The 26,757-nt window shown below is 38.8% G+C and overlaps 1 protein-coding gene across 5 annotated transcripts in view; it reads left to right on the forward strand.

Moving 5' to 3' along the window:
- Positions 1 to 1,944: 1,944 nt before the first annotated feature.
- The window catches only part of GPR155 (G protein-coupled receptor 155), a 47,120-nt gene continuing 22,307 nt past the window's right edge, over positions 1,945 to 26,757 (forward strand). For 2 of the 5 annotated variants that reach the window (XM_074399450.1, XM_039469650.2), the window contains exons 1-8: positions 1,946 to 2,167; positions 5,237 to 5,342; positions 6,372 to 6,868; positions 15,565 to 15,964; positions 18,037 to 18,202; positions 19,498 to 19,653; positions 21,830 to 21,913; positions 22,537 to 22,654. In XM_074399450.1, coding sequence (XP_074255551.1) covers positions 6,403 to 6,868; positions 15,565 to 15,964; positions 18,037 to 18,202; positions 19,498 to 19,653; positions 21,830 to 21,913; positions 22,537 to 22,654 — 1,390 coding nt within the window. In that variant the 5' untranslated portion in view covers positions 1,946 to 2,167; positions 5,237 to 5,342; positions 6,372 to 6,402. Of the gene's footprint in view, positions 2,168 to 5,236; positions 5,388 to 6,371; positions 6,869 to 15,564; positions 15,965 to 18,036; positions 18,203 to 19,497; positions 19,654 to 21,829; positions 21,914 to 22,536; positions 22,655 to 26,757 lie in introns of all 5 variants that reach the window. The other 3 variants (XM_039469652.2, XM_074399449.1, XM_039469651.2) reach the window with 3 other exon arrangements.

The following is a 26,757-nucleotide window of genomic DNA, read 5'->3' on the forward strand; positions in this document are numbered from 1 at the left end:
GAGACGGGGTTTCACCATGTTGACCAGGATGGTCTCGATCTCTTGACCTTGTGATCCACCCGCCTCGGCCTCCCAAAGTGCTGGGATTATAGGCGTGAGCCATCGCGCCGGGCCAAAGTTAAAAATGTTTTACTGTGGCCAAAGGATAAGGTTCAAACTCTAATCCAAGGAACCTCCTACAAGTTTACCATAACTTACCTTTCCAGGCCTCTCTTCCAGTATTCCCCTAATAATCAATGCTCAATAAGTATTTATTTAATTGAATTAATCTTCATAGTTTCTAAACAAAAATCCTTTTAGCGTTGAGATAATTGAGATATGCAGATTTTTTTTCTTTAGCAGGCAGATTCAAGGGAAACAAAGCAGTTAAAGTGAGCAAAGTAGAGAACAGAGAAGCAAAGAGAACCAGAGCAGGAATGCATGCCTTTTCATAGTTTCAATTTCTGCTCATTTTCTCCTGCTAAGTTTCAGATCCTTTAACCTACCCTTAGCTTACTGTAATTTTTCTTAGTAAGCCACACAATTTTGTATCTTTCCACCAAGATGGCTCAGATGATAGGAAGACACTGAAATTGTCATGCAGAGAAGTGTTTAAGATAGAAAGCAAGATAAAAGGTTTTAAAGGACAAATGCTGTGGATATCTTAAGTGGGATCAGATATAAATATTTTTAAATTTGAAATAATTTTTATTTAAAAAGGCTAACTCAGTTGCACGATTTATTCAGATTTCAAAGTGAAGCACTATATTTAACATACTGTAACTATATAGGTTTGTTGTCTGATGCCCATGCCAAGTTAACACACTGGGACACCAGGTTGCAGAAGAGAAAGAGGTTTAATCAAACACAGATGGACGGAAACCTCAAATCTGTCTCCAGGAGGACTTTGAGGCTCAGGTTCTTAAGGGTTTTGGAGTGGTCTGAAGTGTGGAGATCATTAGTTAATTCGTCAAAGAGTGCTGGGCGAAGTCCTGGGACACGGAGATTAAGACTCATGCTGATTACCTTCTTCTGCGGGGCGGGGGTAGGGGCACGGGGAGGGGTCTTCAAGCTGCTTGGCATCAGCTGTTTCGCTGGAATTTGGAGTCTGAAAAACATCTTAAGCAATTCTTAAAAGCCTTATGAGTCTAACGTCAGAAATCCTAACTATAGGAACAATGGGGATGCAAATGTGCTATCTAGCGCTACCTGACTTTCGGGTACAAGGAAGTGGGTCAAAGTGTAGCCTAATTAATGCTTAATTATATTTGTCCAGAATTCTTATAAATCCTGTGAGAATAGCTTCAATACCTTTATTTCAAGAAGCTTTGGAAGTTTTCCATCAATACAACCAATTTCCCTTCAGTGTACTGAAAGGATAGGCATCTAATTCCCCACCCCCGCCCCGCAATAGAATAGCAGCAGTCACGGACAGGGCCCTGATTCTAAAGCAAGCCCAGGGAAAAGGGTTTACGTTTTAATCTCTTGATTTAGGAAGGTCACGGTCACTGCCCCGGTGAGGGTGGAAAGCAGGATTTGCTTTGAAACTCTATGCTATAAAAGTTCTGGGCTAACCAGGAACGAAACTAGCAGATCACAAGGGGTTGGGGTTAAGCGGAAAGACAAGCTCGCTCTGCGTCTGAACTTAGGGAGAGGGAAAAAGAGACCGGACACCCCCGCGGCGACTGCCATTTTGTGGGAGCCGGGAGGCCGGAAGTCCCGCCCCGGAGTATCGCAGCTGGGCGACTCCCAGCTGGCGGGGCGGGAGGCGGGGGCGGGGAGGCGGGGGCGGGGAGCGAAGGCGGAGTTGGGAAGCGTGTGCTTTCGAGGCCCTAGGCCGTGGGTAGGGCTTGAGGGCGGGACCGGGACTCTGGCCTCCAGGCTCGGGGCTGTGGGCGGGACTTGGGGCGGGGCGGGGCCCGTCTGGCGTGAGGTTCGGGCTGGGGGCGGGCCCCGAGGGCGGGCGGGGGCGGGGCCTCCCGGCCGGCGAGCTGCTGCGCTGACAGGGCCGCAGCGGCTAACCCCACCTCACTTTATCAGAACGTGCCTGAGCTGCTGCACCTGGCAGCCGGCTGCGCTCGGCGAAGAGGGCTGGGGGCGGGAGATGACAAGTGGTCTCCTCCCTGCTTGGCCCTCTGCGAGCACCAGCTACCTTCTCCTCCTGACCCCAAGGTTGCAGACGAAGCAGGTGAGAAGGGCTCCTGGAGCGCGGATCTGCCGGGTCCTGTCTCTGTCTTGCGGGCACGGGGTACCCCTACCCCTGCCCCTCGGGTCTGGGCATGTGGGCAGCCGCCGACCCTCTGCGCCCCGGCCCCGCGGCCCGTTGTCTGGACCTACGGTCTGTGCTCCGCAGCGCCTGCCTTTGGAATGTGTGAGATCACCCGGGAAGGCTCGCGCGGGGGAAGGGGTGTCTCGTCCCCTCCGGAGATAGGACTGCCATCCCTAGTTTGGGAAGCTCCTCACTGCCTGGGCATCCACCCTGTCATTCTTAGACTCTTCCCTTTATCCCAAGGGTACCCTTGGTATCTGGCCCTCCTGAAGGCTTCTTCCCAGGCACCTAGAGCATTGCGCCAAAATTTCTCCCTTACTCATTTTTGGACCATGCTAGTTACCATGACGTGGTTCCCACGCTCTGGGAAGACGAGCGACCACCTTTTTGGTACCCGAAGCACAGACCCCTGGCTGCCTTTTCACTTCCACTGCTGCCTTCCCAGGCTTTGGCTGGCAGCTGTTCTCCGAGCAGCCTGTTTGGTTAGGAACTCTCTGCGCCCCTCATCTCGGAGGGCCACAGTCTGTCTCTGCAGACGAGGCAAGGAGGCAGTGCTCAGCCGTCCCTACACTGGGTCTCTAGGGAGGACATTTGGTCCCCTGCAAGTAGGTGGGAGTGGGTGAATGGTGTGACTGTTGATGTTGAAGAGTGCTTTAATAGTACCACACTGTATTACACTTATCCCATGGGATAAAGGATATTGGCTATTTGAGAAATAGCCTGAGAGTTTCAAGCTTTCTCTATGAAGTTAGTCAACCCTCTCCTTCCCCCGACCCTCCGTTTTCACTTAATAGCAGGTATTTACGATATCAGTGGTTCATTTATGTGATCTAAGCCAAATATGTCGTGGCCAGAAGCGGTTTGTAAGTACCGCAGCATTTCTCCAGTGGGTGCCTCAGCGAGTGGTCTTTTATTGTGAACGTGTTTGTTCTGTAACAAGCTTTGTTTTTTACAGATGAAAAGGCTAGATGTAATTTTTTTACTTCCTTTGCTCTGGTTCCTGTTCATTTTAAAATATGCTTTAGAAAGCATATTATCTTCCCGTTTAAAAAAGATTAGGATGAGATGAAACTGTTTTTAAGTCGTTTTGATTATTTTGACTTTCCCTCAGCAGGTATTTCTTTTATAATATTGAAAAATATTAAAAGAAACTTCATGGGGAGGGGCAGATTACTTCTTTTTTTTTTTACATTTTCAACGAATTGAAAGTTAAACCTGGACATTGCTACAACTATTTGACCATCGCCCTGAGAAAAATGAAGAGCACCACTTTCACTGTTAACCATTTACAATCAAGCCAAATTAAATTCAGCTTGGCTTAATTGTTTGGTATAAAGCAAAAACTGATGAATTTATGATGCATCCCATCTCTCTCTTTTTAGTTGGTGGATCTTTTACCTGGTATGTTTGAGGGACTAACATGTTTGCTTTTTTATCATTATTAGTAGTAAGACAACAGTTCTAATGCAATTGCTGCTATTTCTTGAAGGCCTACTACAAAAATATAAAATATTCTGTCCACACAATATCCCTCTAAGAAGATCTTTGTTTGAGACAGGGTCTTACTCAGGCTGGAGTGCAGTGGCGTGATCATGGCTCACTGCAGAGACCTCCTAGGCTCAGGTGATCCTCCCACCTCAGCCTCCCGGGTAGCTGGGACAACAGGCACACAAGACTATGCTCAGCTAATGTTTTGTAGAGACTAGGGTTTCGCCATGTTAGCCAGGCTCGTCTCAAACTCCTGGGCTTACACAATCCACGGGCCTGGGCCTCCCAAAATGCTGGGATTACAGGTGTGAGCTGCTATGCCGGGCCCCTCTAAGGAAGTTTTTACTCTCATTTCACAGTTGAGGAAACAAAGGTTCAGAAAGGCTAAGTAACTTAGGAGTTGATAAGCCATAAAGCCCAGAATCTGTTTGACTCTCCACTGAACTTCTACTAGTTTAGTTAAAATTGTTGGTTAGAAAAAGTATTGGAATGCATTGACATGCTCGTGTGGTACAAGTAAGGACATGTAGGCAGAATAAGTTATTAATACTCCAGGCACTTTTAAAAGTGAACAAAAGACTGGCGTAACCTATTACCTTCTTCTCTAACACTGCGTTTCCAAGTACACGGTTTCTTAATGGCTCCAAATGTTTAACACCTTTGTTTAATTGTATACGAGCTCTTTACTTCAAGTATTGGTGTTTGTACCAACCGGTAGCTTTCCCAGGATATAATTTGACGCTGATTTGGTAAACTTCAAGTATGTGAGTGTTGCAGGTTTCATGTAGTATATTGACCACTCCTATCTAATCCTAATAGAAAAATACTTGTCCTAATCGAGATTAAATATAAGGTTTTTAAGTGGTTCGGTTTATACAAGGGTAGCACAGAGAAAATTCCCTTATACCCCTGCCAGGTGGCAGTTGTTGGTGATCTCTGGGCTGCCATCTAAGTCATTTTAATGTGATGTAGATGTTTGAGAACTTAACCTGAGCATTGTAAATTTCCAGAAGCATGAGCTTTTTACTTTCTACCTTATATATGTCTATTTTAGATGGTAAACCCAGAATAATCACTTCGATATTGACAGTTGTCATCATATTAATTTCAAGATACTAAAAAAGCTGATTATTTTTAGAGTTATCCAGATACGTTCATTGTGTTTCTGGCAGCAGGAGGGAGTCTGATAATTATTGAACTATTCCCTTAAATAATTTGTTCCATGCTTTAGCATTTTCTGAACCTCTTTAGAACATTTTACAAAACATTTTGTATTTTGTAACATTTTATGAACACCTTTAGACACGTTTTATGTTATTGGTTCTGTTGCTATAGTGAAAAACTTAGAATACTTTATCATACAGGAAAAAAAAATTCTGTCCATGAACTAAATTGTGCCTGAAAGAGAACATTGATCCATGAAAGGGTAAAAGGTTTATTTAAGTGTAAATTATTATAGTTATTCATTAAAAATTTTTTTTTCTGTCTCTTGTGTGCCAGGTTCTGTCCTGGATGTTAGAAACACAACAGTGAGCAGAAACATGCATAGTTCCTGCTTCCACAACACTTGAGTGAACTGTATGTGCAAAGTCTCTGTGGCACAAAGGTACTATGGGGCCAGTGTGTGTGGCTGGTATAGAAGGAACTAAAGGTATATTGATGGGATGTCATCATTTTTTCTCTCTCATTCTACCAAAAGTTATATTTAACTCTGGTTAAGTAATGACTGTTCTAGACGTGATTAAAGACTTCAGTTGAATAATCTCAAGTTCTTATGTGGTAGGTATTACTATTATTGCCATTTTACAGGTGAAGAAGGTGATGTACAGAAAAGTTAAAGTTAATTGGTTCAGGTTGGGCATGGTGGCTCCTGTCTATAATCCCAGCACTGTGGGAGGCTGAGGCAGGCAGATCACCTAAGGTCAGGGGTTCAAGACCAGCCTGGGCAACATGGTGAAACCCCATCTCTACAAAAGCAGAAAAATTAGCCAGGGGTGGTGGCACACAGATTGCTTCAACCCAGGAGGCGGAGGTTGCACTGAGCCGAGATTATGCCACTGCACTCTAGCCTGGGCAACAAAGCAAGACCCTGTCTTTAAAAAAAAAAAAAAGTTAATTGATTTAAAGTTGATTAGTGTTGGTCTACTATACTCTTCTTCCCATCCTATACTCAAGTATGAACACAGGCTGGAAAGGACTCTCTGGCCCCTGGGTGCCTCCTCAATGTATCCTTGAGAACTTCTGAGATTTCCAGAGAATTTAGATGCAGGGGGACATTCAGCAGAGACTGTGAACTCAATGCCCTTATCCACCAGGTGGAGCTCAATTGTTGGAGAGAATCACTGGCGAGAACCACAGGGCATCACTGAAGCTCTAATATTTGTGGATCTTATTTTACTTATGTCTAATATTGAATATAGAACAGCAACATAAATATTTTGAGCTGAACTGCCTTTGAGAGTGAAGTGGTTATTTTTAGCAACTCCCCACTTTTTTTGCCATTGTATTTTCCCCGGTGGTAGTTGAAGACAGTATATCTATTTATTTGGCCATTTAATAAGTAAATGGCCATTATATTTTTTCAACTAGAATTCTTATTGATGGCCATACTGAATCTTTCTTCCTTTCTTTCCAGAGATCTGGTTGGAGTTGGAGGGTGAGAGAAAATGAATTCTTTTTCTAATTTACCTGCAGAGGACTTAACCATTGCAGTCAATATGACCAAGACTTTGCCTACAGCAGTAACCCATGGATTTAATTCCACTAATGACCCACCTTCAATGTCAATTACAAGGCTTTTTCCAGCCTTACTAGAATGCTTTGGCATTGTCCTTTGTGGCTACATTGCAGGAAGGGCCAATGTCATAACATCCACACAGGCCAAAGGACTGGGAAATTTTGTCTCCAGATTTGCACTTCCGGCTTTATTATTCAAAAACATGGTTGTACTTAATTTTTCCAATGTGGATTGGTCCTTCCTATACAGCATCTTAATTGCCAAAGCCTCTGTATTTTTCATTGTATGTGTATTAACCTTATTGGTTGCCAGTCCTGACAGTAGATTTAGCAAAGCTGGACTATTCCCTATTTTTGCTACACAAAGTAATGACTTTGCATTGGGATACCCTATAGGTAAGTTATTTTTTATTTTTCAAGTGTTTTATAAATTCAATTTTAATTTGTTTGGGCATTTGTTAGTGACAGAGTCTTACTCTTATATCTAATAAGTTTTTCGACCGGGCATGGGAGCTCACGCCTGTAATTCCAGGACTTTGGGAGGCTGAGGCGGTGGATCACCTGAGGTCTGGAGTTAGAGACCAGCATGACCAACATGGAGAAACCCCATCTCTACTAAAAATACAAAAATTGACTGGGCGTAGTGGCGCATGCCTGTAATCCCAGCTACTCGGGAGGCTGAGGCAGGAGAATCACTTGAACCCTGGAGGCAGAGGTTGCAGTCAGCCGAGATGGCGCCATTGCACTTCCCCCTAGGTAACAAGAGTGAAACTCCATCTAAAAAAAAAAAAAAAAAAAAAGTTTGGCCAGGTGCAGTGGCTGACACCTGTAATCCCAGCACTTTGGGAGGCCGAGGTGGGCAGATCACGAGGTCAAGAGATTGAGACCATTCTGGCCAACATGGTGAAACCTTGTCTCTGCTAAAATTACAAAAATTAGCTGGGCCTGGTGGCGGGCACTTGTAGTCCCAGCTACTCGGGAGGCTGAGGCAGGAGAATTGCTTGAACCCGGGAGGCGGAGGTTGCAGTGAGCCGAGATTGCACCACTGCACTCCAGCCTGGCGCCTGGCGACAGACCGAGACTCTGCCTCAAAAAAAAAAGAGTTTTTTATTTTTTTCTAAAATATGTCTTAGTATGAATCACAGTTTTTCCTGAACTTCAGAGTTTGAGGATCCTTTAAACATCTACCTACAATAAATGGTTATATCCTAATAACCTAATTGTATTTTTTTCTTCTCAGTCATATGTAAAAGAAGCTTAATTTTTAGAAAGGATCTGATTCTGATTTAAATTATGTTAAAAAAAAGGTTTATGTCTGTATAAAAATAGTTATTAAGCGTTTGTGGAAGGAATTAACTTTTCTTAGCATTTAGAATACATATTATTTTGTTCTGGGGTCAGATGCAGTGACTCAAACCTATAATACCAGCACTTTGGGAGGCCGAGGCAGGCGGATCACTTGAGCCTAGGAGTTCGAGATCAGATCTATATAAAGTTCAAGATCATCTCTATGAAAAATAACAACAACAAATTAGTCAGCTATGGTGGCACCGGCCTGTAGTCCCAGCTACCCAAGAGGCTGAGGCAGGAGGATCACTTGAGCCTGAGAGGTAGAGGTTGCAGTGAGTCAATATCACACCACTGCACTCCAGCCTGGGTGACAAGAGTGAGACCCTGTCTCAAATTTAAAAAAAAAAAAAAATTGTTTTTAAGCTTGTTATTCAAAATTTTAATGTATTTTAGTTGGAGTTAATTTCTTAAGAACAAAAATGGTGAGAGCTTTTTTACCTCTCTAACGTCTCCTTTTTTATGTTTCTGACTCTTTTAGCAGCTTAATGTTATGTTTTTATGTGTATATGTTTTCCTGATGAAACAGTAAACATACCAGTTTGGGATATTGACATATCTTTAAAGGAAACATTCTATATTTCAGAACACTCTGTCACCAAGACAATGTATACCTAGTAGCTACTTTTTTAAATTGTAAATTAAAGCTATATATACTTTGATCATGTATCAAGTATGATGACCTGATATTATAGATATATTCATTCATTGACCCATTCATTCACTCATAAGGAGCTGTTTCGCACCAGTGGCTGTGCTAACCATTGGGAATACAGCTGTGCTCTTGCACATATTAAATTTACATTGTAATGGGAGAATAATAAAATTAAAATCATGCCAGCTGGTGGTGACAGGGCCATAAAAATAAAGTCACATAGAAGGATAGGAATGAGGAGGTGCTATTTGAAATAGGGAGGTCAGTTAAGCCCTCTCTGATGATATGTCTCCTGAGCAGAGACTTGAGCCTATTGAAGTATACAATTGAAATCTACTATTAACTTACAAGTTTTTATCTAATAGTTTTATCCTCTCCCCTGAAACTCCAACTTGTTTCACTACTGGCACCAAAAAGATTCTAGTTAACTATACTTTTCACCTTTCTCTCTACTTTTGGCCTTCCTCTATCTTGCTTACTAGAGAGAAACACCTAAGAAGTTAAATAACTGTGAGTGAAGTTGGAGGTTTAAGAGAGAGGGAAAAGTAGGCTCTTAGATAATTGAGCTACAAATAGAAACTAGATAGGTATTCTTTTAAGGTTATTGAATTTTAAAAGGAAATAAAGACTTTTGGAAAGAAAACAGCAAGAAGTTAACATGTTTGTCCATTTCCCCAGGAGAATTAATAAGTTCAAGGTATTTATGGTATAAAGACCTTAGAACTGACTCAGTACAGTACCATAGTTTTAAATGTCTGATAAATATTGCCGTATCTTACTTTAGACATAAATAGGAGTATATAGTTTCATGCTCTCATAGGTTAGTAAGCCGATAATGAAATAGAACTAACATTTCTAACTGTATAGTTTACAGAGTACTTTGTTATATACTTATCTCATTTGAGTAGGGCAGATATTATTATCCTCATTTTCAAATAAGGAAACAGGCTTACAGAGATTTAATTATTTTGTCCCAGGTCACACAACTAGCAGGTAACTGAGACCCAAACCTAGGTCTTCTGGTTGCAAATCCCGGGCATTCTCTTATGCCATGCAGTTACATAATGTGTCAGTTCAATCTTCAGAAAATCCACCCAGCCTTGTAATATACTAGTTTCAGAAAGAATCAAAAGGTCTTTTCCTCTAAAATATTCCATAAAATGAGTAGTAGTGGAAAAAGACCTATTAGAACAGTTAATCTATTGTCATATTGAGGCAGACTTTCCAAATAAAAAATGTAATCAGCCATTTTATCACTGCTTTTCTTATGTCCCGCATTAAATCAGTAAATCTGGTAATAATCACGTTTCTAGCCATGTGTCAGCCCAAATTTCCCTGATGGTTGTTTGTTGATTTCAAGGTATAATTTTTGTTTTTGTGTTTTTGTTTTTTAAATCACAATAATGAAAGCTTTTGTAACATTAAGTTGTAGAATATAACTTTGCTAAAAAAAACTATATTAGACAAATGCTTTTTCATATACCTAGACAAATATATTAGACAATATATTAGACAAATGCTAATATATTGTCAATATATTAACAATATATTAGACAAATGCTTTTTCATATACCTAGGTATAGAACTATTAGGGTGAGTATCTCTGCCTGATGAGGTAATGTATTACTGCTGCTGTGCCATCTGCCTCCTGACCTTGTTCTTGGTGAACAGAGAAAGAATGCTGTCTCCAGAGAGAAGACCTTTCTTTCTTTTGTTTCCTGGCCTCTCCAAGGACTTCATACTCCCCTGCTCACAGATGAGCACTGATGGGTCACAAGAAATGTCCTTTTTAAGACTGCATTTGTTCTTCATCTGTCCAATTGGCAGTTAACAAAGGAAATGCTGGCAAGGAGAAGACATCTAAGTTAATGAATAAAGAAAAAGGATAGTCATGTTTTCTTTCGTTACATACTATGACAACTGCAACAGTCAATGAAATTATATTAAAATGATATATTTTTACTCAAGTAACAGAATAGTGCATATAGCAACTAAAAAAGAAGGCTGGACCCCATGGCAGCTCATGCATGTAATCCCAAGGTTTTGGGAGGCCGTGGCAGAAGGATCCCTTGAGTCTAGGAGTTTGAGACCATCCTGGACAACATAGTGAATCCCTGTCTCTACAACAACAGCAAAATTAGCCAGATATCGTGGCGTAAGTCTGTAGTCCCAGCTACTTGGGAGGCTGAGGCAGGATGATCTGTTGATCACAGGAGTTCGAGGCTGCAATGAGCTATGATTGCCACTGTACTTAAGCCTGAGTGACAGTGAGACCCGTCTCTAAAAAAGAATAATAAAAGCTCACTGTGTTTTAGAGCAATTGTTTCCTAAAGTACTTTTTAAAATCCAAGTATGAGAAGAAACCAAGAATCTTCCATGGCAAAATGTTGATTTTAGCATATTAGAATGGTTCTCTGCCTCTGTCATTAAAAGATACTAATAGGGCATAGTTAAGTCCTATAATTTATTCTTCAAACAATGCTGATAGCATTAGTACCCTGACTAATCGTAATTATGCTCTAGTGCTTGAGCTGTAAACAGAAAGGAAATGAAGCATTTAACTATATGCCATTACATAATAGAATGATCTTGTCTGGGTCTTTGTGTTATATGCTAGGGATGGAAACCCTGCAGGAATCAGAATAGGAAGCACAGTGGGTGGCTAATTTTGTCTCTTAGTTCTTCAAAGCTATATAATAACTCCTCATAATGTGATTACCCCCACCCTCCAAGAGCCTTATTTATAAGCATTAATTAATTAGAAATTAAAAGTTGATATAATGATTATAAATCTAATTTTGGTTACTATACAGCTACCATGTATATTTTTTCAGGTTTGAAAAGCTGTCTTCAGATTGATAGCAAAAAATAAGTACTGCCAATTTATAGATAAAGATGTAATGTTAATTATGCAAATGAATGACAGAAGTAGACTGAAATTCCCATGTTGAACCCTATTCTAGTAATTTAACATGTATTTAATCACAAATTTTTATGTGTTCCCTCTGGACTATACTTCTGCCTTTGTACACTTGGTCAGCTGACTTATACCTCAGTAGCAACCTGCTTTATAAATATTCATAATGTGTAAAACATTTTTTAAAAATACAAATTTTCAGTTAGATTTATTGTACAACATGGTGACAATGGTTAATAACAACATTTCTTGAAAATTGCTGAGAGTAGATTTTGTGTTCCCATCAGAAAAAACAATAAATACGTGAGATGATACATATTTTAATTAGCTTGATTTAGCCATTTCATAATGTACGCATATTTCAAAACATGTATATTATAAATATATAATTTATATTTGTGAGTTAAAAATAGTAAAAATAAAGTTTAAAAATGGATATAAAGATGGATTCATTGACAACAATTCGATGTAAAGAGCTGTGTATTAGCAAATACGTTTACTACATCCGAAACCGTTGACATTCATTGATGTGTTCATTAATACTATTCAGCAAGTATTTTCAGATTTTCTCAGAATTATGCCAGGGACTGTGGCCTATTAAAATGAAGCTTTCAAGGAACTTAGAATGTGTTGATGTGGCACTAGTATGAAATAAAGTACCGTAGCATGCGAGAGAAGGAGAGATTAATGACATAGGTAGAAGACTTGGTGGAAAATGTAGTGCCAGAGACAGGCCTTAAGTAGTAGGTGAGATTTAGGTAAAACAGGAGATTAAGAAGTTAGAGGGTGATAGTATGAACAGCATATAGAACGAATCATTATGAATGTGGTGGTTGTCTGGTATAACTGTGTTATTAAACTAGCTGATGGAGTCTTTGCATGAAGGATGGGGTAGATAAGTAAGGGCCCAATTGTGGAGACTGGACTGTGGATGTTAAAAGAAAGGTTTTGTAGCTGTTCCTGTGGGCAGTGAGAGCTGTGAGAAAATCTTACCTTTTAAAAGTTTAGATTTAGATGGTCCTGTTAGCAGTGAATAAAATGGATGAAGAAGGTCCAAGAGAATGTTGATTGGTTTGATTGGTAAACACATGAAGTAATCTAATTTTGAGATTTTTGACTAATGATTATAGTAGCAGTCAAGAAGAGAAAATCCTTCAAAAGAAGAAAGAATGTGGTGATTGGCCAGATATAAAAACTATTGCTTAAATTTGCACTGAGTTCTTAAAACAATGTAAAGTTCTTTCTATGGTGGTGATTAAATGCTAGTGTGCCAGGAAAGTTAATTTCTGGAAAAAGGCATTAAGATAGGGGCTTTGAGTAGAGCATGGAACTGTATAGCTGTGTTGTCAAAGGAAGCATGTTATGCATATTATTGTGGCTGGTTAGGAAAAATTCTTATACTTAGATGAAAACACAAGACTTTCCCAAAACATATGCTCTACTATAAAAATTGAGTGGTAGGCAGTTATGAACATCCTTCTCTTGAGGTAAAATATCTCAAGAGAATCAGAAATATAGTTATCTAAAATAGTTATCAAAAGTGCTGCTTTTTGTTTAAAAGATGAAGCCTTCTGAAACCTTAAAGAAAAACCAATTACTTCTATAACTAGCATATCTAATTTGAAAATCAGTGGAAATAACTTACAAAATTTTATGTTATCAAATATTTTTTAACCACTGCTTTATTTTGGAGATATTATAGATCTCTAAATTGACTTAGCTGAGAAAATGGGGATTGAATCTATTAAAAAATAGGTTTTAGCTTTTAAGAAAAAGTTGAACTTCTAAAGGTTATATAACCTACTTATATAACTTTAATGGGACATGTGCATGACATTAACTGAACTTTTATATCCTGAATAAGTAAACAAATGTATTTTCCTACTTCTGTCATTTTATCTTAGTGTAAATTGAGAAACCTAATCTTTTACATGTTTTCACTTGGTTGCCTCTCTCCTTGTGAGTAATTGTGGCTGTTCTTTTTCAATGTTATCAACTTCAAGTCAATTATAAATCAGGCTTTGTTTGTATTAGGTTGTATAATTTCAGGATCCATTGCCAAAAATGTGCTAGAGACCAGGTTGTTTACTGAAAAGGCCCTAAGTTGCTCTCATAAACTCAACACTAGGTCACCAACCCTCACATCTTCCAGGAAACTGCTAGAAGTCTGATCCAACTCACTCACCTCCCTCATGAGATTTAAAAAAAAAAAAAAAAAAATCTTCTGTAGTAGTTAGGTTCTGAAGTCATCTTGTATATATACTCAGATTCTTGAAAATGCCCACCAAGGCCAGGTGTGGTGGCCTATGCCGGTAATCCCAGCACTTTGGGAGGCTTAGGTGGGTGGATCACGAGGTGAAGAGATTGAGACCATCCTGGCCAACATGGTGTAACCCTGTCTCTACTGAAAATATGAAAATGAACTGGGTGTGGTGGCACACGCCTGTGGTCCCAGCTACTCGGGAGGCTGAGGCGGAAGAAATGCTTGAACCCAGGAGGCAGAGGTTGCAGTGAGCTGAGATTGCGCCACTGCACTCCAGCCTGGCAACAGAGCAAGACTCTGTCTCAAAAAAAAAAAAAAAAACAAAATGCCACACATGATTTGTCTATATTGTACCATTTTCGTAAGTCTAACACAGCCAGATTTTTTTTAGCTAGCATTGTTCTTCAATGAACAACAGTTGAAATAATTCATTTGCACTTAGAAACATGCTATGGGGGTTGGGGGAAATTAAGCTTCTGTTTGGTTGAATTCGTTTAAATGTACATTGATGTGACTCTACCGTACTTCCCTCCCAAACATTCTAAGATCCACCTTTCTATCTCCACTCCTTTGATATCTCTACCAGTCTTCTTTGAAAGCATTCCTTTCTTTTCATCCCTCTCAAATGGAGGTTGTTCACTTTCCCGTTGCCAGTACACCACATGAACAGTGGAAGGCAGGACTGGCATCCTCACAGCTACTGTGGACCATTGCTAGACCATCCCTCTGCTCTGTTGTTAAAAACTACTTTGAGGTTCATGCTCTCTGGCTAGACCGTCCATTCTCTCTGCTATTACCTGCTGACCTCATTCTGCGCCTGCCCCCTTATTCATAGCCCATGTATTGTCATCTTTATCTCAAGTTTTGCCATTATCTTGAGAACTATCATGAAATTCTCTGCCCTGTCATTTCCTTGACCTCCTCATCTCCAGTGATATTTTCCTTTACTCCATTTCAGCCACCAAGTCCCATAGTCATCTGGGAAATATTTAACTTAGTTGCTTATTGTCTGATTTTCTCTGAACTCCTGTACCTCCAACTGCCCCAATTCCTAGAGGCCTCAGTCATCTCCCATCTTCATTTCTTTTCTTACACGGTCTGGGCTCCATCACATCCGTGTTCCTTTTTTATTTCCTTATCTCCTAACTCTCTCCTCAGTCCTCTGTGATCTGACTTCTCTCATCACTCCAGTAAAACTGCTCTCTCCATGGATACCAAAAATCATATTTTTGCTAATACTGCTTAAAGGTTTAGTTTGTCCCTAGATTTTTACTTTGAAGTATTTCTTCTGAAAATTCTATAATTCTGCCCATTTTGGAGACCAGTTTTAACCCTTAGATAGGAATAATTAGTGAGGGTTAAAAATAATGTTTAAATTTGATTTTCATTTTTTTTTTTTTTTTTTGAGACGGAGTTTCGCTCTTGTTACCCAGGCTGGAGTGCAATGGCACGATCTTGGCTCACTGCAACCTCCACCTCCTGGGTTCAGGCAATTCTCCTGCCTCAGCCTCCTGAGTAGCTGGGATTACAGGCACGTGCCACCATGCCCAGCTAATTTTTTGTATTTTTTTTTTTTTTTAGTAGAGACGGGGTTTCACCATGTTGACCAGGATGGTCTCGATCTCTTGACCTTGTGATCCACCCGCCTCGGCCTCCCAAAGTGCTGGGATTACAGGCTTGAGCCACTGCGCCCGGCCCTTGATTATCATTTTATAAGCTATAAGATATTTATTATGTTTTCTTTTTTCAGCTTTATTACCAAAATGTACTTTTCAAAAATAGGCTATTTGGGTCATTTTGAAAATTTTGTTCATTTATCATTGCTATAAGTAAGTACAGAAAATGTTATATACATAACATATATCTGTATTTCTGGTCATCATTTAAAAATCAATATTTTTGTTTTGCAGTTGAAGCTTTATATCAAACTACATATCCAGAATATCTCCAGTACATTTATTTGGTGGCACCAATATCTCTTATGATGTTAAACCCTATAGGCTTTATCTTCTGTGAAATCCAAAGGTGGAAAGATACTCAAAATGCTTCTCAAAATAAAGTAAAAATTGTGGGACTCGGACTCCTGCATGTATTACAGAACCCAATAGTATTTATGGTCTTCATTGGCATCGCCTTCAATTTTATTCTTGATCGAAAGGTTCCTGTATATGTAGAAAATTTTCTTGATGGACTTGGAAATTCTTTTTCTGGATCAGCCCTATTTTATCTTGGTCTCACGATGGTAGGAAAAATAAAGAGACTGAAGAAGTCAGCATTTGTTGTACTAATTCTTCTCATCACAGCTAAACTGTAAGTATCACTTATTTAACTTGAGAATTGTGCTTTTGGAATTCGTATTTGGCCAATTCATTGGGGTATGGATCTGCAACCATTTTCCCCTTTGAATATCAATAATCCCTCCTTGTAGAATAGTTGTGAGGTAAAGGAAAATGTGATGTTGGTGTATTGTGGAAAGTCATTTCCTTATTCCCTGTAGCTTATTCTTTCCATTTTGCTGTCAGAGGGTAAAGACAATGGGTTTCCCTTCAACTTTTACATGAAGTTTACTCAGTATCTCCTCATGTCCCAGTTTAACAGTATTTTCCAATAAATTTTGCAGCATTTCTGACTTTTCCAGATCCATAAAGACTCTAAAGACAAAAGCATCTTAGTAATAACAAGAATAATAATTTATAATATAAATTATTTTTCATGAATTTAGGAAAAGTATTTTGTAGTTCTGAGGTTGGCTAAGCTTTCTAAATATAGCTAAGTCAATGTGAATGATTATTATCAGCCATATGATCCTGACTTGCCAAATGAAAAACGCTTATCACCTTCTTTTTTGTTTTTCTGTTTGAGACGGAATCTTACTTTGTCGCTCAGGCTGGAGTGCAGTGGCGCAATCTCGGCTCACTGCAACCTCTGCCTCAGAGGTTCAAGTGATTCTCCTGCCTCAGCCTTCCAAGTAGCTGAGATTACAGGTGCCTGCCACCACACCTGACTGATTTTTGTATTTTTTAGTAGAGATGGGGTTTCACCATGTTGGCCAGCCTGGCCTCGAACTCCTGACCTCAGGTAATCTGCCTGCCTTGGCCTCCCAAAGTGGTAGGGTTACAGGCATGAGCCACCATACCTGGCCTCAACTTCTTAGTTAATAGTTCTTCAGCTTACTTGGTCCATTAGCCACGGAGTTCTACTTCATGGTGCCGGTGACATAATTTTGCTGCAAGATTATCCCAAAGTACTTGAGGCATACTTAACTATGGAATTCCCCTTGTGTATGGACAGTTATATTCATGAGACCAGTGCAACATATTTATATTTTTATAATAATAAAAATGAATATAAGTACTTAAAATTATTTATTGTGATGTTATGCTCTTCAGAAATAAAGTATTAGTATTGTCAAAGTCATAAGTATAATTTTAACAATAATGGTATTATCAACTTTGGCTTATAAGTAGAATTTAAATATTCTAATTTTAAAGATTTTGGGGGTGTCTTTGATACTTATTAAATATTTAAATTTTTTAATTAAAAAAATACAGGTAAGAGTAGTTCTTTTCTCCATCCCAGAGTGCCTGTTTGGGGCTGCTGTGAAAATGTTATCAATCTTGGTCTTATTGATTTCAAAGGAGAGCCCCATTTTCTCAGTTACTATGGATTTGCTCTTTCTTTGGAATCCTGAAGGATTTGTTTAATAATTGACTTTTCAACAGGTCTGCATTTCACTAGTTTTCTGTACCATCTCAGTTGTTTTAGTTCCCTTTGCTAAAATTTTTTGGTATTTACAAAGATGAAGAGCTACTTGAAGATATCTGTTTTTCTACAGGATTTTAGAATCTTATTGAGCAGTGTTGTTACCATTAACTGAACCATTTCAACCCCTAATCATGATAAAATTCAGCTTTTTTTTTTTTTTTTTTTTTCAAAAAAGGAGTTTCTCTCTCTCTAGAATACGTTGAAAGAAAAAAATTTAGTAATTCTCTTGGAAGAAGCTTTTACTCAGATTGTCAACCTTCTTTCTTTCTTTGAACATTTCAGTAAACCGATAGAGGAAGCAAGAAAGTAGCTGGAATTGCAACTTTTACCATTGTTTGGCCAAAAAAAAAAAAAAAATTTGTAGAACGAAAAAAATATTTTTTTTCCCTCCTAATTCCTGATGTGTGAGATATTTCCAGAATATTGTTACCCTTTAAATGGCTCCAAGTTGAATTCTTGATTCTTTCAGCAAAATGTGCCCATGTAGACATGCCCAGAATATGTGCATTCCCTTCTGGGCAGGAGAAGAACCTAATGCCACATTCACCAGAGCAGTCTGCTACTGTGGACCAGCATGCTTTGATATCAAGTAAATGATGTTTTTCTTTTTTCTTCAGTCTGGTGCTGCCACTTCTGTGCAGAGAAATGGTGGAACTCTTGGACAAGGGCGACAGTGTAGTAAACCATACAAGTTTATCAAATTATGCGTTTCTGTATGGTGTCTTTCCTGTAGCACCAGGAGTGGCTATCTTTGCAACACAGTTCAACATGGAAGTAGAAATTGTATGTATATACTACTTTCTAAGTTTGATTGTGTGTTTAGTAGGAAAAAAATTTTTAATTCATTTTTAAAAATGAATTTTCATTAATTCATAATTAATTAATTAATGGGGTCTGTTGCCCCAGACTGGTCTTAAACTCCTGCCTTCTGCCTCGGCCTCCCAAAGTGCAGGGATTACAGGCATGAGTCACCATGCCTAGCCCATTTTAAATTTCTAAACATAGAAAGCAATGTTGTTTTTTATGAGGCCCAGCACTTTGGGAGGCTGAGGTGGGCAGATCACTTGAGGCTAGGAGTTCAAGACCAGCCTGGCCAACATGGTGAAACCCCATCTCTACTAAAAATATAAAAATTAGCTGGGTGTGGTGGTAGTTGCCTGTAATCCCAGCTACTTGGGTGGCTGAGGCATGAGATTTGTTTGAACCCAGGAGGCAGTGCTTGCCGTGAGCTAAGATTGCATCACTGCACTCCATTCTGGGTGACAGAGCAAGCAACATTGTTTTTTTATAAGAATTTGATGTCTATAAGCTACCTCATTGTAAGGAATGGCATCATGTAACAATGTAACAACAGTCATTTAATTTGGGATCTTTAGTTGGCCATGACCTTCTTTATTAGTCTTTTTTGGTTTTAGTTATTTTATTTCTGTACTGAAACCTAAAAATTATTTACAGAAAAGTAACTTTGAAATTTTGAAGAAAAAAAAGTCTGTTTTATTGGTTGATAATTTCAAGCACCAGATGCAAAATACCACATAATCAACTGTAACAAATAGCTAAAATCAATTGACACCAAATTATTAAGTGTCTAAATGCATTGTACAAGGTATCTATTAGAGTAAATGATTTTAAAATATAATAAAAAGGAACTAAACTGTTTAATGGAGGTCAATTCTGGTTATTTAAACTGCAAAATAAATATTTGCATGGTAATTTTTCTTTTTGAATTCTTTTTTTTTTTTGCCCTATAGTTTATGAGATAGGTTGATTTAGATCATTGCTATGGTTTACTTTCTAAAACCTAGAAGATAACCATCAATAGCAGAATTGCTAGTATTTATTATGCATAAATATAAATTAAGCATAGATTGGAAGAGGAGCCAAGGTAACTTAATTGTGTTTTCTATTAAGGATTCTCAGAAAGAGAAAGTATGGTATTGGATAACATGCTGGATTTTATAATGTCTTTACTAACTCTCATCTTTATTTTAGAATGCTTTAGTGTGCCCTGATTATTTAAAGTTTAAAATATTATTTAATTGAGATTATAACTCCTCCGTTTGATTTCATTTTTGCAGATAACCTCAGGGATGGTGATAAGCACATTTGTGTCTGCTCCCATCATGTATGTTTCTGCCTGGTTACTGACTTTTCCCACTATGGACCCTAAGCCATTGGCATATGCCATCCAGAATGTTAGTTTTGATATAAGTATTGTCAGCCTGATCTCCTTGGTAAGTACGTTGCCATGTCAAAATGAATGGAAACCACAGAGTGAGTTTTGAGAATAGATTGGTAATAGAAAGTAATTTAAAAATCTAGTTTCAGAAAGCTAAAGCCTGCTCATAAAATATAATATCAGCCTTCTGATTAACTGAGTTTCATCTTTCCATTTGGGAGTTACAGTTTTATAGCAGACAAGATATGAGATTTAGTCAGACCTGGATTTTCTTCCTGGCCCTCTCACAAACTAGCTATATGTCTCTGTAGAGTCACCTTAACCTCTCTAAACTTCTGTTTCCCAGCTGTAAAATAATGACAATAATTTTACATATTTCCATGGGTATTTTAAGGGATTCAATGAAATAATATATATGAAAAGCATTGTGCAAATGATGAATCACTATAGAATTCCTAGCTGTTCTAGAATCATGGGAATCATGGGGTCAGAAGGGATCTTTGAGATCAAGTCCAACAGCCTATTTAATGTTAATGAAACTTCTGGCTACTTCTCAGATTGAATATATCTAGCTCAAAATTAAATAATTAAGGATATGACAGCTAGAGTATCTTACAGATCAAATGGCCTATTGAATTCATGTTAGTAAAACTACAGATATTCTGGCTGAAAAGAAGACAGTGTGTACAGTTAATGGAAAGGAGATGGGGCAGGGGTGAATATGCCTACTGGTAATAAATAAATGTGTGATTAATTTTAAAGAAATTCCACCTCTGTCACATATTCTTAAAATCTACTACACCCATTCATCACAGGGCAGTGGGGGAAAAGACCATATACATTTAAGTTGGCAATAAGGAAAGAAAGAACGAAGTCAGCCAGGATACTTACCTGGCCACTATGTAGGTAGAATGGAAACCCAATCCTTTCAAATATGAGGAACGTGGTTTGGCACCATGGCTCATGCCTGTAATCCCAACACTTTGGAAGGCCGAGGCCAGCAGATCACTTGAGGCCAGGAGTTCAAGACCAGCCTGGCCAACATGGAGAAACCCTATCTCTACCAAAAATACAAAATTAGGTATGGTGGTGCACGTCTGTAATCCCAGCTACCTGGGTGGCTGAGGCAGGCGAGTCACTTGAGCCTGGGAGGCAGAGGTTTCAGTGACCTGAGATTGTACCACTGCACTCCAATGAGACTCTGTGTCGCACACACAAAAAGAATAAAACATGAGAATATAAGATGATTAATCTTAAAGGTGGGTGCTATGTGTTGTTTGAAGTGAAACAGCCTGGCATTTAGATATCCCATGAGCCAATGCGGTGGAAATAGAAAAAAACTTATATTAAAACATATATATGTTTTAATATAACTTACAACTAACTCCCACTAAGGCTCCTTTCCTGAATAGTTGTCTGTGACCCTGTGTCCCACCCCAGACACTGATAGAACATGGCCCTGGTCAAGACATTAGTTCTTTTTTTTTTTTTTTTTTGAGATAGAGTGTCCCTCTGTCATCCAGGCTGGTGTGCAGTGGCATGATCTTGGCTCAGCTCACTTCTACTGCTGCCTCACAGGTTTCAAGCAATTCTCTTGCCTTAGCCTCCCAAGTAGCTGGGATTACAGGCATGTGCCACCACACGCAGTAGAGATGGGAGTTTCAACATGTTGGCCAGACTGGTCTCGGACTCCTAAGCCACTGTGCCTGGCCAAGGCATTTGTTCTTTTTTTTTTTTTTTTTTTTTTTTAGACATGATCTTGGCTCACTGCAACCTCTGCCTCTTGGTTTCAAGCAATTTTTCTGCCTCAGCCTCCCTAGTAGCTGGGATTACGGGTGCCTGCCACCATACTTGGCTAATTTTTGTATTTTTAATAGAGATGGGGTTTCACCATGTTGGTTGGGCTAGTCTCAAACTCCTGACCTCATGATCTGCCCACCTCCCAAAGTGCTGGGATTACAGGTGTAAACCACCATGACTGGCCATATTAGTTCTTAAATTCTCTGTAATTTTTGGAGAGTGAATTTATTATGGGATCTCTCCATGCTTGTTATTTTACATTGGCTATAATAATTTACCTTTTTGGAACCAGACAGATTAAATAAAATGTTGGAAATTCTTTCTGAACCAGAATAAAGAGGGTTATTTAAAGAAGCTAATTATTATGTTATTTAATTAGTGATTATAAAGATTAAGAAACATAAATAACATTTGAACCTTTTGTCTTCAAGATCTGGTCTCTGGCTATTCTTCTTTTGAGCAAGAAATACAAACAGCTTCCTCATATGCTTACAACAAATTTACTCATTGCTCAGGTTAGTAAAACTACTGATATTTAGAGCTATGTTTTTCTCATGGATTATTCTATTATAGAGGAATAATAACTTTGCTAGGTTTTCTCAGTTATAAAGTCAGAAGTTTTACCAAATGCAGTCAATTACAGTTTGATTACAATTAGTATGTGCCTAACATATTTAATATTGCAAAATATCTTTAACTATCTAAAGCTGAGGCTAATAATTACATGCAATAACTTTGCATTTTTAATAGAAACAATCGAATTATTAATAATTGAACTCTTTCACAATCTTATTTTTCTAATCTTCGCATGTCTCAAATTATAATGAAAAGAACTTTAGCAATTTTAAGACATTACTAAATACAGATATAAGATTAATATTTAAAATGTCATCCGTTTCAATTGAATATGTATATTGTCAAAGGCTTTGTATAAAAAGGATTTTTAACATAAAGCTTGAAGTTTTAGTATAAGTAGTATGGAATACTTGATAATTATTCATAAAAAATTTTAAATGAACAATTATGTTTGCTGTGAATGAAACGTGAATATGACTGGCTTAATTGGAATTTTGTTACAGTATTAAATTATATGTTTTTCTTAGCTATTTACAAAGTCTTTTAATAATTTTTTCCTTAGTCTATTGTCTGTGCTGGAATGATGATATGGAATTTTGTTAAAGAAAAAAATTTTGTTGGACAAATTTTGGTGTTTGTTCTATTGTACAGCTCCCTCTATAGCACCTACCTGTGGACAGGTGAGTTGGATTATGAATGAAAATTGAGGTCTGTTCCCCATCCCACTCCATTCCTGATAGACCTGAGCTTCTAGTAATCTATTTGAAGTCTGGTAGTATAGGACCAAGGCATGCACTGAAGCAGATCAGACCACCCACGGAAGCCATCGGCAAAGCTGAGTTCTGTTTCCTAATGTACTCTATTCCTTCGTGAGCTCAGGGCCTTGTCCAGTCATGTGGTCCTTTTCCCCAGGGCCTATGGCTCTAGGCTTCTGTCAGTGCTGCTCCCTTTTGAAGACAACAGGGCAGACACTGGAGGCAGATGGAGAAGGGAGGGAATGGGCAAGATGCATGAGGTGTGTTTCAGAGCTTATTATCAAGTCCTGCTGAGCAGGGAAATTCTGGCTCTGGCTCTGCCTCATGCAGATTACGTAACTTTTTTCTTTTTTTTTTTTTTTTGAGATGGAATCTCGCTCTGACACCCAGGCTGGAGTGCAGTGATATGATCTCGGCTCACTGCAACCTCCGCCTCCCAGGTTCAAGTGATTCTCCTGCCTTGGCCTCCCAAGTGGCTGGGACTACAGGTGCCTGACAGCATGCCTGGCTAATTTTTGTATTTTTAGTAGAGACGGGGGATTTCACCATGTTGGCCAGGCTGGTCTCGAACTTCTGACTTGTGATCCACCTGCCTCGGCCTCCCAAAGTGCTGGGATTACAGGCGCGAGCCACTGCACCTGGCCTTCTTAACTTTTGAAACCTCAGTTTCCTCATCTGTAAAATTGGGTTACAGCACCTTACAGAGTTATTTTAAGGGTAAAATGAAATGTGAATATTTATGTCTGGTACATGGTAGGCACTAAACAAATGGAAATGTGTTAGTTATTAAATAGAAAGATTAGAAGTAATATGAGAACAAGAAAACTAGGGGAATAAAAAGACATAGAAATAGCAAAGGACCTAATGAGAAAGACTGTTCTGTTTCTCCTTTCAACTGGCAACAAAAATGATATTCGAAATGTTCTAGCACATTGCCGTGTTGAAGTATAATATTTATTTGGATGTATACATTCTGGTATGTTTGTGAAAAATTCTGTCTGGCTATTTTATATTCATCCTACAAATTTGAACCTGTAAATAGCACATGAAAGGAAATAGTCGAATGGTAGGAGGCAGGTGTCAGGAAGTGGCTGCAAAGGATGGACCTTTGATTTCATGCTTTCAGGATCAAAAGCAGGTCCCATCTCAGTCAACAGCCTTTTGAAGTGAAGCAACAATGTGGTGAGGACTCACAGAATGAAAAATTCAGCACAAACAGAAGATGGTTTGTGCTTCTTAAAGGCAATTGTATCTTGCATAGCATGAGTTTTTATGCGATGTCAAGTTAAAAGAGCCTAAAGACTTTATATTTCAAAATATCAGTGGACCAACTTTAACAAGGGTTATTCAGGTTAACTTTATAATCAGAATAAGTAGCAACTAGATCAATCTATTAAAGGCTCTAAGTCTCTCTGAAACCCTCTTCAAGCATGCATGGCAAAATCTATTCAAATAAGTTGTTCTGAATTCCCTAAACCTAATAAAGGTGCCCTTTAACTATCAGATTATTATGCTATGGCAGAATTTTAGACCTGAAAATGTCATTTTAAGTCATCCCATTTGATCATTTTTGGTTTTACTCATTTTCATACCATCCTCACAGTTTTTGCCATATCTACATACTGCTTGTTCTTTTTTCCTTAAAATTGATTTTTTTCTTTAATCAGTTGAGTCTTATATTAATAAAATCCCAGGTTTCATTTCCTAATTAATTTTTTAATATACATTAAAATAAATGTATAACCAGTCAAAACATTTTCACCTTTCTGACATCTATAATCTCTACGCCTTAGGAAACACTGGTCTAATTTAAATCCTTCATTTTGCAAACTGAGAAACAGACCCAAAAACTTAGACTGATTTAGGCAGAAGCTCTCACAGCTTCTTCAGTGAGAGATCCAGGGCTAGCTGGATTCTGCCTGTTTGTATATAGTTCTTTTCACAAGGCTGAAGTGATGCACATTAGAATTTTAAAGACTACCTGTGCTGCTGTAACACAGATGGCACCCTTTTGTGATTGGTTACTTGTTTCCCTGGCACTGCAACTATACAGTGTACAAATGGATTGAGGGAGGAACAGTGGTAAAGAAAACCAATTTTCAAGGACTTCAGTGTCAATTTATATTAATTCTAGCACAGTGTTCTTTAATCTGTACAATCATAAATCTAGGTATATATTTTTTACAGCTTAAAATTTCTCATAGAAATATCCAATTCTAAAACCAAAGCAAATTCACAGATTCTATTCAAACAAAACTACAAACCCACTAATTCTGATTAGCAACATAAATTAATATGACAAAGGATCTTGTTTTGCTAATATAAATCACAGCTTGAAACATAAAATGACACTCATTGCTGTAGCTTTTTTGTCTTGCCTTTACTTCTGTATGTGGGGTTTTGACCTTGTTATCTTACTGATTTTCTTTCTTCAAACTACCACTTCATTTGGACTGTGTGTTGTAATATCATTTGGCCTTCACTTGACTCAAACTTAATATGAAACCCAATATAAGGTCTGGACAGGCACAGTGGCTCATGGCTGTAATCCCAACATTTTGGGAAATCCAGACTAGAGGATTGCTTGAGGCCAGGAGTTCAACAGTAGCCTAGGCAACATAGTAAGACCTTCTCTCTATAAAAAATTTGAAAATTAGGCTGGGTGCGGTGGCTCACACCTGTAATCCCAGCACTTTGGAGGCCTAGGTGGTGGATCATGAGGTCAGGAGTTCAAGACAAGCCTGGCCAAGGTGGTGAAACCCTGTCTCTAATAAAAACACAAAAATTAGTTGGATATGGTGGCAGATGCCTGTAATCCCAGCTTCTGAGGAGGATTAGGCAGGGAATTCCTTGAACCTGGGAGGCAGAGGTTGCAGTGAGCCAAGATCGTGCCACTGAATTCCAGCCTGGATGACAAAGCAAGACTTCATCTCTCTCTCACACACACACACACAATTGAAAATTGAAAATTAGCTGGGCATGCTGGTGCAGGCCTGTAGTCCCAGCTACTCAGGAGGCTGAAGCAGGAGGATCCCTTGAGTCCAGAATTTTGAACTATGACTGTGCCACTGCACTCCAACCTGGGCAACAGAGTGAGACCCCGTCTCAAAAATAAATGAAAATAAACCCAATGTAAATTCTGAAATCATGAGACTGCACGTTGGTTACGAGGTGGATACACAGAGGACTACCATTAGAAAAAAAAAAAACTTAAAATTCCTCATAGAAATTTACAGATCTGAAGAATATGTCATAGGCACCCTAGGGGTCCACAGATCTGAGTTTGAGAAACGGACTCAAGAAAGGAAGAATTTAGCTTGTGTTAAAAGACTAGGTTTCTAGTGCCACTCTGCCCTCTGCTGGCTATATGACTTGGGCAAACCCTCATTTCCACATCTATAAAATGAAGGTGCTAATTTAAAATAAAGGTCCCTTTCAACTTTAAAGTTCTAAGATCTTAAAACTATGTAGAATTTATTAAATAAAATGTTATTTGAATAAATAATTATATGTAAGTTATAAGGAAAGTTCAAGAACTTCAAAACATTTGTGTTTGTATTCAGAGTGTGTTTATATTAAGCATTATCATTACACTTAAGGCATTTTCTGAAAACATAACTTGGGTTAAGAGTTGCCCATACCTCTGTTTTGTTTTGTTTTGTTTTGAGGAGGAGTTTTGCTCTTGTGGCTCAGGCTGGAGTGCAATGGTGCAATCTTGGCTCACCGCAGCCTCCACCTCCCAGGTTCAAGCAATTCTCCTGCCTTAGCCTCCTGAGTAGTGAGATTATAGGCATGCACTACCACACCCAGCTAATTTTCTATTTTTAATAGAGACAGGGTTTCTCAATGTTGGTCAGGCTGGTCTTGAAGTCCCGACCTCAGGTGATCCACCCCTTAGCCTCCCAAAGTGTTAGGCCTGCCAATACTTCTTAGCACCACAAGAGGTGGGTGTTTTTATTTTTCGAATTGTTCCATATTCATTTATGTTCTTCAGCTGGGACCAGTGGCTCACGCCTATAATTCCAGAA

Source organism: Saimiri boliviensis, chromosome 5 (genome assembly GCF_048565385.1).
Source record: "Saimiri boliviensis isolate mSaiBol1 chromosome 5, mSaiBol1.pri, whole genome shotgun sequence".
NCBI lineage: Eukaryota > Metazoa > Chordata > Mammalia > Primates > Cebidae > Saimiri > Saimiri boliviensis.